General features: G+C 44.3%; 1 protein-coding gene across 2 annotated transcripts in view; it reads left to right on the top strand.

Moving 5' to 3' along the window:
- Pde8b (phosphodiesterase 8B) overlaps positions 1 to 15,449 on the top strand; it is a gene marked incomplete at its 5' end in the record, with an annotated part of 101,462 nt that overhangs the window by 65,690 nt on the left and 20,323 nt on the right. For both annotated transcript variants that reach the window (XM_013514855.1, XM_013514856.1), the window contains 1 exon segment: positions 12,496 to 12,538. In XM_013514855.1, coding sequence (XP_013370309.1) covers positions 12,496 to 12,538 — 43 coding nt within the window.

The following is a 15,449-nucleotide window of genomic DNA, read 5'->3' as shown; positions in this document are numbered from 1 at the left end:
CCCACCACTGCTGTGTCTCTCCGTGGAGGCCTCTGGGGTTGCCAGTAGTCACTCTCTGTCTGCAGGTTTGAACTTCTCCTTTCTTGCATTGAGTCCTATCTCAGGGAGAAGGTACCACTGGCTACCTCTTCCTTCTTCATTGAAGTTTCTCTCTTCACTCTATGTGGGCTTCACTTGGTGCTTCAGATCTTTTCTGGATTCAGGGGATGCACTTACCTCCTTCATGTTTTCTTCACATTGCTATATTCCAGCATCTCAGTGGCAACCCTTAGAAAGGCTCTTTGCTGCTTACACCTCCGCCAACTTGGTGCCTCTCGCATGTGCTTTATCTTATCTATGCTTCCCCAGTGTTTTTCTAGTTCTTACAAGTGCTGAATAAAGAATGTTAACATCCACAATGATGATTGTAAACTTGTTTATTTTCACTTTAATTCTATTAATTTTTGCTTCCTGTGTTTTGAAGCTGTGTTATAAGTAATGTGTGTGTATTCATGATTAAGTCTTTATGATTAATTAACTCTTATGTTATAAAATGTGCTTCTTTAATATCTGCTGATACCCTCTCTTACAGACTTTCATTTGTTACTGATATAGCCAATCCAGTTTTCTTATGCTTATTAGTTTACATGTGTCTTTTCCCATGTGCATACATTTGGGCTATGTCTTAAGGTGCATTTTTTGGGCTGAGCATATTGAGTTTATTTATTTATTTATTTAGCAGTGCTGGGGATTGAACTGCAGGCCTTTGCACTGAGCTACATCCCTGGCTGTTTTTTATTTTTGAGATAAGGTTATTTTGAGATAAGGTTATTTTTGAGATAAGTCCATCCTGTTGCCCAGGATGGACTCTGATTTTCTCTTCTCCTGTCTCAAACCTGCAAGTGTGCTGGTATTCTAGGTGCATGTGCCATGCTGGGCTTTTTTAAAATCTGACCATCTCTGCTTCTTAATTGGAATGTTTGTCCCATTAATATTTAATGTAGTTATTGATATAGTTGGACTCAGGCTTAACATTTTATCATTTGTTTTTTATTTAATTTTTATCTCTTTCTTTTACAGACTGTCTTTTCTATTACATGAACAATTTTTTTAAGTGTTGCTTTATTTACCCATTGATTTTTTAGTTAAAAATCTGCATTTCTTAATGTTTGCCCTAAGGATTTCCATAATATTTAACCTAACACTGTCTACTTACCCTACTCTTATACCAGTTTGTGTGAAACATGGAAACCATTGCAATCATAAGGTCCATTTACCACCTATCATTTATACTGTAGTTTTTGTGTGTATTGCACTTCAATATATGGCAAACCTAATGATATAATGGTATGATTTTTTCCCTTAACATGTATATGCTTTACAAAAATTAAGAGAAATTTTCTCATGTACATGCCATTCCTGAGCACTCAAGATTGGTGAGAAGGCAGCATGCATGTTCCTTCTGTCCTTGCCCCTCCCTCCAGCCAGGTTCTGGGCCTTCCAGCAAATACCCTGATCCCTTGGCCTCAGTTGCCACCATCTGTGATGTCAGTGGAGGCTGTAGCTCCCTGGGGGTAACAGCTGGGACCAGTGGTCTCCCACATACCTGCCTCAGCCCTTGGCTCTCCCACTCTTGAAGCTGCACTGCTAGTGTAGATTTTCAGACCCTGGAGCAGTCCCCAGAGGATGCAGCTGTTTGTATGAGGACTGGGGCAGGATAGTTGCTGTATGTGTAGCCCAGAGGTGGCTGTGGCTAGTGCCCAGCTATGTCTCTATGGCCTTCTATAGGCAGCTGTTTTAAAGGGTAATGACTAATAGCCTAGGTTCTTACTGCCCTGGCTTCTGTCCTGAAAGGGAGCTGCCTGTAGTGGCCTGGGAAGTGTGCTCTGGGGACCTCTGGAGAGAAAGGCTCATCTCACACAGCCCAGCAGGGAGGCCCAGGTAGACAGATGAGCCTGTCTGAATGGCCCCTGACACTGCTACCTGGACAGGACCAGAACTTAAGCAAAAAACCATTCAAATTTCTGCTTTCAGATATAATTTCAGGTGGCTTTTTCTGGTGTATCTTCAAAATAATAGTACCAGTGTCTTTAAAAGTCAAATCCAGGATAAAGGAAAGGAAACTTCATCTCTGTTTAAAAGGAGAACGGCTCCTGACTTCCTGTCTGTCTCCCTACCATCCGTCAGGCTGCTCCGGAAAATGAAATCTTCCTGTCATGTCCTCCTGCAGTCAGCTTGTCACTATGACACACAGCCAGCGTGTCTAACTCCAAGGAGAAGTTAGGTGCAGCATTCTAGGGACATCACTCTGCTCTTGCGTGGGCTTGCGTGTCATTCTTTACTGTGTCTAGCAAGTGTAGAAAAATCTGCTCAAGTCACATGCATTGGTTACAGTTCTCTAGAGGAACAAAATCAATAGGAAAAGAGATGATATAGATAAAATTGGGCAGAAGGTTTCCATTGTAGCTTAGGGGATCAGGGGCTGGATGGTCCCTGGTGACTTTCTGCATGCCTGAGAGCCCAGGGACCCAGGAGCTGCTTCAGGCCACAGAGCAAGAGTGATCAAGGATTTAGTGCCAGTCTGGGACCGAAGGGCTGGAAGCTCCCTGGAGAGTTGCTGATGTGCGTCTGTGCTGAGGGGCTGATGGAGCAGGCATCTGATATCTATAGGCATTGGTGATAGCAAATGACACAGCTACTCAAGGATAATGGAGCTTTTCAAAGTGCAGGCTGACTTCCTCCTCCTTCCCTTCTGTTCTGTCAGGCTGGGGGCCTCCGGGCTGGAGCCATGCATGGTCAGGGCAGGACGCCCCTCAGTACACTGACTTCTGTGCCAGTCATCTCCGGAGACACCCATGGCCAAACCCAGAAGCACCCCACTGACCTGCTGGGTGTTTCTCAGTCCAGACACAGTCACGACTAATGGTCACACCACACGAGATATGTGCACTTCTTAAAAGTGAGAGACCAGAGATTATAGTTCAGTTAGTTGTTGAGCTCTAATACAACTGACCATTTAAGATTGAACAACAGTTTATTGTTTTATAACAATGTCAGTTGTTAAACCTTGACATTTCAATTAAAACATGAATTGTAGTTATAACTCAATGCAAATTCAACAGTTGTATTTGGAGTTAAATTATTTTAACAGATAAATTTATTTAATGAAAAGAAAATGAGAGACGCCACTTGGTTCATACAGTTTGTTACCCTTTTCTGGGACACGGGGTGGCCTTGTATCCTAGGATTTCTCGCGTCGGCCCTCAGACCAGCAGCTGGGACAGGGAGTGACTGTGGCTTTCCTAGGTGCTTGCACCTTGAAGGTGTGATTTAAGGTCGTTTAGGCTGCAGTTTGTGAAGGCCCTCAGTTTACCTTTCAGCATCTGAGCTTCTCTGCTCAGAGAAACGCCACCCTGGGGCACATCCGACCTGGCTTCGTGAGCGGGGACCTCTGTCTTTTTGCTGCCCACCCCCAGGGCCTGGCCGGTCGCCTGCACACAGGATCTGCTCAGCAGACACTGAAGGAAGAGTGTCACTGTGACGGCATCTCATTCTGTTCCCCTCAGGTAGTAAATGCGCCGAGAGGTGGGACTGAGACATAGCTGTCTTTGGCTCACAGGCCCAGTGACTATTTCTTGAGTTGATCAGAGGAGGAGGAATCAGTGGTAACTCCTGGGATGACTGATCACAAAACGCAAAGAACGGCTCTAAGCAGCAGCATTTTCAGGACTTCAGAACCCGGGATGATAAAACTGTTTACATTGCTGCCCCTCTCTTCATCACTAGTCTGGCCTTTGTCCCTGCCCCTGAGTAACCCTTGGGAGACCTGATGCCTTGAGCCGTGGTCCCGAGCATCACTTCCATCTCATGACAATCAGAGTGCACACGAAGTCCTGAATCCCAAGCAGCATTGGGGGCCAGTGTAACAGGAGTGGCAAGCGTCAGGCTTTTGTAATTCCTTCCTTCTCTTGACAAAAGCTAGCAGCTCTGTGACTTACATGTCAACCAAAGTGTATTTTAAAAACAAGAGAGTTTGAGCAAAGTGGAATTTCTTCCCAAAGCCGCTTACCTGGAAGTCTCTTTCACTGAGCAGTGCGAGGACGCAGCGGGAGGGATGACAGCCCATGAGTGAGGGACACCAATGTTCTGTGCGTGTCAGGTGCTCAGCACAACACACCATGCACACTTGCTCAGCCTGGAGCTTCAGAGAAAACTAAACTGAGATCTTCCTGAAACACACGAGTAGAAACATCACTGCGTCAAGATTCTCAATAAGCAGAAGAGAAAGCAATGGAGCTGGTGTCTGCTGGCCCCCATGTTCTCCAGACGTGGACACTGGACCTCCAGGCTCAGTATCTCCAAGGAACATTTTAGAAATGCAGTCTCAGCCTCCACCCAGCTCTAGAGTCACATGGCTTGGCAAGTCTTCCCTGTGATGCCAGTGTGAAGACCAGCTTGACACTCCTGGGCTAGGCACGTCGCACACATTATTTTTCTGATCCTTTTAGGTCAGTGGTGGCAAACCCACAGCATGCATGCCGCAGTGGACTATTGGTTATCACTGAAAGCCCTAAAAAGTTCCCCAGCACTGTTAACTTAGGTTCTCAAAGTGGACCTGACAGGTAATTTTAGGTGTCAGCTGGCCTGTATTAAAGAACATCCAGGAAAACTAAAAAAAAAGAACATCCAGGAAGCCAGAAAGTACCCTTTCTGAGTGTGTCTGGGAAGGTGTTTCCCAGGGAGATGGGCCGCTGACTGGTAGAGAAGGAAGGAGGATCTGCCCTCACCGGAGTGGCAGGCACCACCCTATTGCTGAGAGTGGAGGAATGAAAAGACAGAGGCCAGGCCGCCTGGCTGAGCTGGGCTGTTGGTTCTCCAGACTATGCCTCCAGCTCCCTGGTTTTCCAGTCTGCAGAGAGCCTATTGTGGACTTCCCAGCCTCTGCAGTCTTTCGAGCCTATTCATTTAGTAAATCTCCACCCCCTGTATATTTCCCTCTCTATCCTGTTGGTTTTGATTCTCTGAACAAATCTAGTATATCAGGATGGCCCCTGTTTACCCAGTAAGGAAACTGAGATTCAGTGAGGCCCCTGAGTGCCTCACGTTTATATAACTGGAAATGGAGGTTTCAAAAGGGCTGTTGGCAAAACCTGTGATCTTTCCACTTCATGTGTTTCTCAAACTGATGTGTAGTTGAATCAGCTGGGGGCCAAGTGTGATGTAGATTCAGATTCCACGAGTTTGGAGAGAGATAGTGGTAGTGTTTATTTGTGTGTTACCCAGGAGTGGACCTAGGGCCTTGGAACTGTACTATATCTCAGCCCTTTTTTATTTTGAGATGAGATCTTGCTAAGTTACCCAGGTTGGACTCAAACTCATGATTCTCCTGTCTCTGCCTCCCAGGGTGCTGGAATTGCAGACATATCCCACCACACCCAGCTGGAGTCAGTAGTCAGGTTCCTAGGTGTCGGCCATGCTCTGGACCACCAACCACACATCCGGCTCATCGCATGATGCCTGAACCCAGTGATGTCCTCCCAAAGCCTCATGTAGTCATACATGGTACTTTTCAGAGGTTGCTGGATCTACAGTGTGTGATGCTGGGATTAAAGGCGTGTGATTGCTAAGTCAACCCACTGGTTGGTTTGACATAGTTCTGGATAGAATCAAGGGTGCCCCACCCTGAGTATGAGTGCTAAAATATAAGGGACAGAAAGAGGACAGGTGTCCTCACTTGGCATTTCTTGCTTGCTGCCTTCTGATCACCATGAACTGTTTCCCCTCTGGGATAACCCTCTGCCATGCCATGTTGCCTAGGAGCCAGCCAACTATGAACTGAAACCTCTGTAAACTGTGAGCTAAGTAAACCTTTCTTCCTTTAACTTTGGGTGTTGGGTATTTTGTCTCAGCAATGAGGGACTTAGGAAGACACCCAGGCTCACCTGGAAATTCCTACTGATTCAGAGGCTGGGTCCTTCCAGACCTGCTGACTCAGCAGCTCCTGGGGTGGGTTTTACCAAACCTGTAGGTGATTCTGATTCGTGCTGAAGTCTGAGAACCACACATCTCTATTTCCATATTAGTGGTAGTATTTGTCAGGTTTTGAAACAAAGTGCTTCTTACATTGTAAGTGTTTGAAAGGCATTGAAAGAGAAATTGGATAAGAGGGGAAAAAAGATAAAATGTTTAAGACTGAATGGTAGAGTGCGTGAAGTGTTTTTCCATTCAATAAGGGTGCAGAAATGCCATCTTGAGGCTGAAGCACAGCAGTCCTCGCAAATGCATGATGAAGGTGGAGCCAGTGGCCCAGGCCTTGGGAGGTAAGGGCCGTTCTCACTGAGTGACATCACCGGTGTTTGAGTGCATAGACTTGGCATTGCATGAGAGCGCTGCTTAAACTTCTCCACAAATGTATGTAACAGCAGGGAGACCTCTGCTTGTCTAACATGCAGAGAATGATCTTGAAAAACAACTTGGTATTTTTCTTTTTAGCCTTGTGTAATCTTAAAAATTCACGTGCTCTTTCATCTATATCAAACCAATGCATGTTGCTTTGATATAAATAGCATTTTAATTACCATGAGATAAAAGCAGAGAGAAGCTGTAATGGTGAGTCTGTTAGATACACAGAGTTTACTGACATGAAGAGACTGAGCCAGGGTCAGCACCTGTGCCCCCTCTCTCCTGAGGGGTACCCCATTGAGGCCCCAGATCCTGCATGAGGTAGCCATGGCTCCCTAGGGTTTAGGAGCCAGGCCAAGGGGATGGTCGAGGACAGGGGCCCAGGATACTGCATGGGGTGTTTTCCTGTGCTTGGGAACATGGTGTGAGTTTTGAGGTGTGTCTTCAAGTGGTTTCTGAAAACAAAGACAGAAAAGGCCTTTGATGTATGGGTTGGATCCTTTTACTTTGCAAGAAAATGCCCATCACAGTGTTGTCAGTGAAAAAAGATGATCAAAGATGTCCCAGGTCTTCGCATGTGTGCTGTCGCTGTTGCTTGCATTCCGTAAATGCAAGGAGTCTCGGACGACCCAGTCCTGTGATCTGAGTTCTTCATCTGGCACTCGAGCTGTGCTGCGTCGGAGGAATCTGGTCACACACGTGAAAGCATTTGTGTGAATCTGGTCATGCAATTATACATCAAGAAAGTTCAGTCTTACAAAAATTGCTTAACAAGTCAACCTTGTAAGATACCCAGATTATTTAAATAAGGAATACCTGTGTTTCTCTTAATCCACTGTTTATCCCTTTTCATAACTTGGGGCAGGGGACATACAAAAACAATAAAACGGTGTAAATCTGAGCTTAAAAACATTGACCAAAATCTTCACTGAGCTGGCCTTCTGCCATAGGATCAAGTCATAGTTTAGTCCCTTCCTGTTGCGTTACAAACTTCTGGATGGATATGAACAGAGCATTTGTTTAAACAATGTCAACCATGTTTGCCCCTCCATTGAACGCAACAGGGAAGGTTCGGGGAATGAGTTGGGCACCAGGGTGCACTGAGATGTTTCGTGGCCTCCATTTCTCCTCACCACAACTCTCCTCTTAGCATATGGACACTGTCAGAGCATCAGGATGTGCTCTGTCACTTCTGTGTTGCCGTTTTTAAAATCCCATTAGATGAAAATTTATTTAATTTTGCTTAGAATTATGTGTTTAGAAATGCAAGTATAATCAAAGACCGACGGGATGGACAAGTCAATAATAACGGTGTCTCCACCGCAGCTGTAAGGTAGAGCCTGGCTGTCCGTCTCCTGTGGATTCGTGGTCTGCTTCTTGGCTTCTGTATGCCAGGCAATGTGTTGGTATACAGAGGTAGTCAAAGTAGACATAACCTCTCTCTGGAGGGGATGGACAGTTTGGCAGCGGAATGAGTATTAGTCAAGTAAGTACAAAGTTATGAACTGTGAAAATGCAATAAAAGTACATTGAGCGCACACGATAGAAGGGTTTGACTTCAGACAGAAGGGGCTAAAATAGGAAAATCCCGGATGGCTTCCTTGTGGAAATCACTTCTGGAGGACAAATAAGTAAAGGAAAGAGAGAGGATTGGGAAGTTTCCAGAGTAGAGGAGCTGCATGTGCAAAGGCTCTGAGGTCACAAAGAGCATGAGAGAATTACAGGGATGGGTAGGAGGCCACCATGGCCTGCAGCTAAGAGCCCTGGCCAGCGCCTCCCAGCCGCATTGCCGTAGAGAGTTGTCCCTAAGGGCAAAGGGAAGTGGAGTTTTACATAGTTCAGATGCAAGTTGACCCGTCAGTCCCCTGCGTCCTGCTGGTGGGGGGCAGGGCATCCTACGGGAGTTTAGAGGGCACGTCACAGGGTTGGAGGATGGTCAGCATGCGTTGTGCGTGTGTGGAGGTACTGATTGTCATTCCCTAAAGACAGAAGTACTGAGACATTGCTGCCAGCTGCCGTTCACCTCCGGAGGCGACTGAGCTGCATACCGAGGGAGGTGTCCAGCGTTGTTTCCTGGCTTGCTGTTGTACTGATCCTGGCCTCATTTTAACTGCCGAAGTGTCTTGTGATATATTTTTAAAAGGTTGATTTAAACACATCAAGAGAGATATTTTCATGTCATTATGTCTCAAGGTTTTTCTCCCAGCATTTAAGTTCATTGACAATTCCCCCATGATTCATAAAATCAGCCCGTCAAATGAATACAGATCTGTATTTTGAGCAGTTACCATGGAGATGATTACACGTCTTAGTGTGGCGGCTGCCGCACACAGTTCCCTAGCTCTGGTCTGACGTGGCGCAGCCACCCGCAATGCCCAGGCTCGAGGCCGGGTGTCCAGGAACGTGACAGGGCTTCCTCTCAGGTGTTAGGCTGGGCTCGGTTTCCTTCATCTTGTTGACTCCACACGTCTTGAAATGGCACCTCAGACTTCAGTACACTCAGCTGAACACATACATTCTCTTATGAAAAGTTATAAACATACAGGATAGCTGGAGGAATGTAAGTGAACACCCATGTACCCACTTCCGTGGCTCTACAATTAGCATTTTACTTGACCCACTTTCCACCTGTGTCTGCACCATCCCTCCTGTTTTGTGGTAGATTGCCAACTGTCAAAAATTGCTGTTTGTTCATTCTCTCTAATGGCTTGATCAATCTTGCATTCTTACATTTGGTAATCTGAGCAACGTCGTTGAAGATAACAGTATGTAATATAACAACCACTGTTAATTCCTATCATTTTGTTTTGAAACCCTGTATCATTTTTAATGTTTTTACTTTGTTTTATTTTTGTCTGTGATGTTGGTATTTTGTTATTATTCTTTTTTTTACTATTCTCTTTAACGTATAAAAAAAGTTGCTAGCACCAGTTCATCCGGCCCCTTGCTGTATCAGTATCCATATCATTAATGGGAGCTTAAAATATTTGTTTAGGGAGTTTTAAAGTAGAAGCAAAACATGCTAATGTGCGAGTCTTAAGGATTGTCTCCGTTGAGTTCTGACAAGTACATCTCACTCTGTACTCTGATGCCGTCCAGATAGCAAGCCTTCCCCTCCGGAAGTCCCCTCCAACCCTGTGCAGCCTGTCCCTGCCCCCACCCAGTCCCCTGCCCACAGGAGGAGCCACTCCTCGGAGCTGTTTAACCATAGGCTGGGCAGAGCTTTGGCGCTTACACTCATTTAGTGTTTTGGGGATGCCTCTGTGTTGTATTAGTAATCTCTATCACATTAATCTGCACCCCCAAACCCTCAAGCTTTTTCTGGTAAAGGACCCCTGGGCTGTTCCCAGCTCCCAGCTGCTTTCTTTCTGTGAGCAAACACTTTTTTTTAATTTTAAAAATTAAAAAAACTAACAAAACAACAATGAAGACAAAATCAAAACAACAAAAATGATACACAACCTCAAAACAAAATGATAGGACTTAACCACGGTTGCTGCTTTACATACTATTGTCTTCAACAAAGTTGCTCAGTCCACCAGACATAAGAATGTAAGATTGATCAAACAATCAAAGACCGTAACAATTAAAAAAAAAAAATTGGAAATGATGTAGAGCTTCACCATACAAGATGGTAGGAGTTCAACAATGGCTCTTATACTGCAAATTGTTTTCAGATCAGTCATTCTGATTACCAAATTCAAGCGTGTAAAATTGGTCAAGAAAAAAGAAAATTTTAAGCATTGACTGTTCCTTTCAATAAACCACAGACATCAGCAATACACCTATTCCAGCTATCCTTATATATACATATAAATTTTTTCATTTAAAAAAACCCAAAATAACAAAAACAAATAAATAAACATAAACAAAACAGCAGAAAGAACAATAACAATGACACAGAATTTCAAAACATGGTAATAGCACATTAACAGTGGTTGTGCTGGAACAAATGCTTTTGTTTACCTTGGATAAACACTTAGGGTAGAACTGTTGGTTCATGAGGTAGGTATACATTTAAATTGCCAAGGAACCAGCAGACCTTTTTTCAAAGAGGTTGTACAAATTTATATTCCTGTCAACAAAGTGTGAGGGTTCAAGATACCCTTCATGCTTGACATAGTTCCTTTAGCATTAGACGTTCTGTTGAGCATGGAGAGGAAATATGATTTTAAGTGCTTATTCTTTAAGAAATGAATGATCCCAAAATGATGTATCTGGCTGTGAATACACAGAAATGCAGAGCCAGTAGTGGCTCTTAAGAGTTAAATGTAATCAGGTTTTGTAAATAAAGTGTCTAGCACAAGGATAGCAAAATGTGTGGCAACCTACCGTGTTTTAAATAATTAAAGGCTTAAAATTATGATTTTTTTCCCTCCAAAAAATAAGCTGTAAGCTGCTGAGAAACCCTGCTTTGAGCTCTGTGTAGGCTGACAAAAGGATCAACACCGCAGGAACCGTGACATGGACAGGACCGGTGTCACATGCTTGTCACTGCTGCACATATCCTGAGCTTTTAAAAAGGAAAAACAAAAATCATACTACAGAGGGCAACTGCCGCAAGCACGGTGAATTCTGATCTCTTTACCATGCCTGTGACTAAGCCATTTGATAAGAAAAATTCGACCCCAGAATTGAAGGGAAGTTCTGTTGCATGAATGGATGCCTTGTAGTGGGGTCTAAGCTCGTTCCTTAGACCCCTGGTTAACAAACCCGGGCCTGTGACAGCTCTGGGCATCTCCAGAGAAAGCAGTGTGACAAAGAGCAGCCAGTTGTAGAGCCGGAGGGACCAAGCTTGGTCCTGGGCTCTGCTGTGTGACAAAGGGAAGTCACAGAACCTGTACAGCCTTAACCTCCTGCCCTTCCAGGGGATGGCGCTCTTTCCTCCACTGCAGGGCTGCAGCTGTCCACATGGGCTGGGGAAGATGAGAAAAGGTGGCTTTTTGTTCTCGTGTAATGTGGGAAGCTGTAGGCCTTGCTCCCAAAGGAAAAGTGTATTTTCATTCAGAAAGCAAAGCTAAGCATGCAAAAGACCACTTGCTTTTGAGCTGCAGCCAATTGCAAACACAAAACAAAACTTTTATTCCTTGGGTACAGTATAAAAATTCACACTGAATTTAGTTGCTTTGTAGCAAAAAGTGCCATAATTATGGGGCAAATGAGTCAGCACCCTGTAGTGGCATTCTGACCAAGGCATCACACCCGCAGGTCCTGAAACTTTCCGTGATTATGTGAAGGGGACCATGCAACAGAGTTCATAAAAAACCTCATTTTAGCCCTCTGTTCTCTAAGGCTCTTTGAGTGGTTCCACCAGGCTGGGACATCTTGCCTGGGTCTGATCCATGTAAGGTTTCTGCCCATCACCGACGGTGTTGCTGAGCCATACCTGACAGTTCCGCACTCCTCTGTCTATTTCCAAGTCAGTCCCACCCCTCATCGAGTGGTTGCAGAGGTTTAGTGATCTGAACTCGGGATGGAAGGGAGCTGTGGATTGGAAGGGAAGCATTGTGATCATAAGTGTGGTAGAACAAAAGAAATTCAAAACCCCAGGAAAACATTGCTTTTTGTTGATGACTTCATTTTGTGCATTAGCAAAAAGTCACTAACACACAAAAAATATCTGCCAGTGAGAAAGAACTAGGTGCAAAACAGTGTCTTTAGATCTCATTGTGAACAACATTTTGTAAATTGACTATAATTGAGCATGTAAAGAACTTTTTAGGAAGGTATTTAAAAGCCCTAGGTTTCAATTCAATTTATTTTATATTACAGCAAAATTTTATGACGTGTGTAAAACATGCTATAGATCTGCCTTACACAATTTTAAATTTAGCTATAGCTTTTGTCTTTCTGCATTTCTGCAGATGTAGATGTGCTGCTTAGAAAGTGTCCCTCGGGTCTTCCTGCTCTTACGCTCAGCGGCTTGGAGGTCTGAACGTGGCAGAGCATTTGCTTCCCGTCACTTCCTGTTCATCTCTCATCTGCTCTGCTCTCTGTGCAATTTCTTGCTTTCTTCAAGTCCTCAGAGCTTTTTAACTAAATTGTTTAAGAAATTTAGCAAATGTCATATTTAAAATCTCTCTCTTTTTTCACCAAATCTCTGAACAACTTTAGATGCACAAGATTCACCGTGATTCCGGAGACAATTCTCAGACAGGTGAGAACACTTCCACTTAACTCTGATGTGCGGAGGGGCAGTTGTGGGTGTAAGTCTATCAGTGGCTCCGAAGGAGGTTAGGTTGACTTTCACCCAGTATCTGGATTGCCAGAATCTAAGTGCTAATATCAGAAGGTCAGAGGGCCTGAGCAAAAGCAGGAATCCCTAGAAAATTCCTTACATCTATAACAACCTTATTTATTGAATGCCTCCCCCGTCTTCATTTCTTTTCTCGGCTAGAGATCAGGTGGAGCAGATAAATCCAAAAGAGAATGGCCCCAAAGTCTCGGGGAGACGCTGGTTGGCTGAACAGTGTGAGAATATGATGGTAGTGTAGCCAGTTGCGTCTTGCAGGGAGGCAGGGTGCTGAGCTGCAGTTCAGCTCCCGCTCACTGTCTTGGCTCTTGGGCGGGATTCTTGCTGAATCTTGGATGCCTCGTCCATAAATGCAGGGTTAGACATGATGACGTCAACATGTGGAAGTCCCAAGAATTATCTGACCATTAGAGGAAAGAAATCAGTCTGCTACTAAAGAGTTACTATTCTCCACCTTGTGAGGATTGCAGCAGCCGTTCTGTGTCCTATTGGTGCCTGAAGTCAAACCCTGGGGTGATTATTTCGTCCCTCTCCTTGATTCTAGAATGACCATAGTTAGCCCCCTCAGAAAGAGTTCATTCATGCTTTCCAGCCTTCCTTGTCTTCATTTATAAAATGAGTTAACAGTGCTCATCTTGATGTTAATGAGGACTAAGGAAGATAGCGTCTGTAGTATCTAGCAGTAGCTGGCCTTTGCCAGTGAGATACATTTCTTTCCTTTTCCAAAAAGCGTTCGAGGTGAGAACAGCCTTGAGTGACAGGTAGCACTACCCATACAGGTACACGTTCTCTCCTGCAGATGTTTTAATTTCTTAAATACTTAGAATGAGGGTATTGTTTTAACCAACTGACAAGCTTCTGTGCACCAAAAAGAGTAGTGAGCCTTTCATGTCCGTTGTAGTACCCAGCATTGCCTGGCAGTAAGTACGGAGCATTGAGCACTGACACGAACTTTTGGGAGAAATCGGTCCCACCACTTTTTAGCTCTTTGACATTGGGTTACTTGCATAACCTCTCCGAGTTTAGATTCCCTATCAGTAAAATGTAGATAGCACTTCGTAGCTTTCAGAATTTTTGTAATTATTAAAGGAGGTAATTGTTACATTTAAAGTACACAGCGACAGGGAAAACGAAGCCCAAAATGCCTGCGCTGTGCTTCAGGCCGAGGGTGGCTGTGGACGCGTTCCGGTCAGCAAGGTTTCGGCGCAGGCGCACCTCTTTGGCCTCAGTGTGCGTAACTTGTGTTTGAGGTCGGCGCTGGCAGAGGCCACGGTTGTGTAGCCCCTGTGTCTGCTCAGCCGGGCTGCCGTGAGAACTGGGGGTCTGAGGGGCTGACCCCACAGAGAAGGTGCAGAGCCGAGCTGAGCGCTGAGCAGAAAGGCGTGGGCAGAGTCGCCACAGCTCTGCGCGTCTCTTCCCCAAGCTGCGCAGATCTCAAGTGACCTCCAGGTCTGAGCTGGTGAGGCAGCGGCACAATGCGGAGCACGTAGTAGGTGCCTGGGCAGTGGCAGCATGTTTTTTATTGATACAGTATCCCTTTTTTTGACACTAAGTGCAGCTCTTCAAATCACCTTTTTCCTTTTTTCTGATTTAAAATTTTTAATTCATTCTACAGGCATCTGCTAAGAATGAATAATCAATTCTTTGATTTAAATGTCCTTGCTTCAGCCTTTATTGAAGAATAACTCCTCCAAAATTTCAGTCATTTCAATTGCGATAGGTTCTCTTAATTCTGAGGTAAAATCAAGAAGAATAAATATTCTCCTCCTTGAATAAATGCCAGTGAATGATTTAGAATTCAGTCAACCAGCCTGGATCACAGCCTTGAAACGAAATTCTCTACTTTTAGTTTTATTTAGGACCTACATTTTGAAGAATTTTTGATTTTTAAACATTCAAGATTAAGGTTAAATGTAGTGTATTATTTGGTAAACAAGTAAATGTTAAGAATATATATGATTATTAATTCCCTGCATAGGCCAAAAACAAGTGTCTTATGAGAAGCAAGTCAACTTCTCAGGGTTTAAAATCTCCCTTAGGACCCTGGTAACATTTCTTCAATCACTGCTATCTCTAGAGGTCTTGATAAAGAAATACAGAAACTGATATCCAGGGTAGGAAAATTAAGGCAAGGTCTGGAAGACGAATATTAGGCCCAGGAATAGTAACTAGTTTGATATTAAGACAAGGCTATGTGGCTGTGCTCTTCAGATCAATTTTATTATAGTTCTTCCTTTCCTTCCTGCTGTATAAATATAATTCAGGTTTAGTTATTAACCATTTTGTTGTTGAATTTTTTTAAGATAGTCACATGGTTATAAAAAGTGGTCTAGGAAAGTATCTAAGACATACTATGAAGTAGAAACAGCAAATAGAGCATAGGCTGGCATCTAGTGTGTGTGTAAGACACACACAGTACATGGGTGTGCTCGATCTGCCACAGATGCCATGTGGATGTGATCACGCTAAGTGACACTCCATTGTACTGCTTGTTTACTGGGTGGCAGACGCTGTTCTGAGGCCCTTGCTCACAAGTTACCCACCTGAGGCCAAGGCCCTGGAAATGCATATTCTGAAAGCTAACCCTGCTGCCTCGACAGATTTATACCTTGGTGCTCACTGGTGCCATAAGCTTTTGCAGTGTTAAGTTCAGATCCTCAAATACTTATGCAGCATTTTAAAGCACTTTCTTGTCCTTCCTCAAAAAATAAGGACGAGGGTGAGAGCTTAGCCTTTGGAAATTATTGGTAAAATAAAACTGCTCCCCTCTCTGGGCCCCATTTGGTGAAATGCATCCTTAGGGAACCTAGAGACC

This window comes from Chinchilla lanigera, unplaced genomic scaffold (assembly GCF_000276665.1).
Source record: "Chinchilla lanigera isolate Chin_1 unplaced genomic scaffold, ChiLan1.0 scaffold00024, whole genome shotgun sequence".
NCBI lineage: Eukaryota > Metazoa > Chordata > Mammalia > Rodentia > Chinchillidae > Chinchilla > Chinchilla lanigera.
Note: the sequence above shows the minus strand (reverse complement) of the source record. Positions and strands in the feature narration are given on the sequence as shown.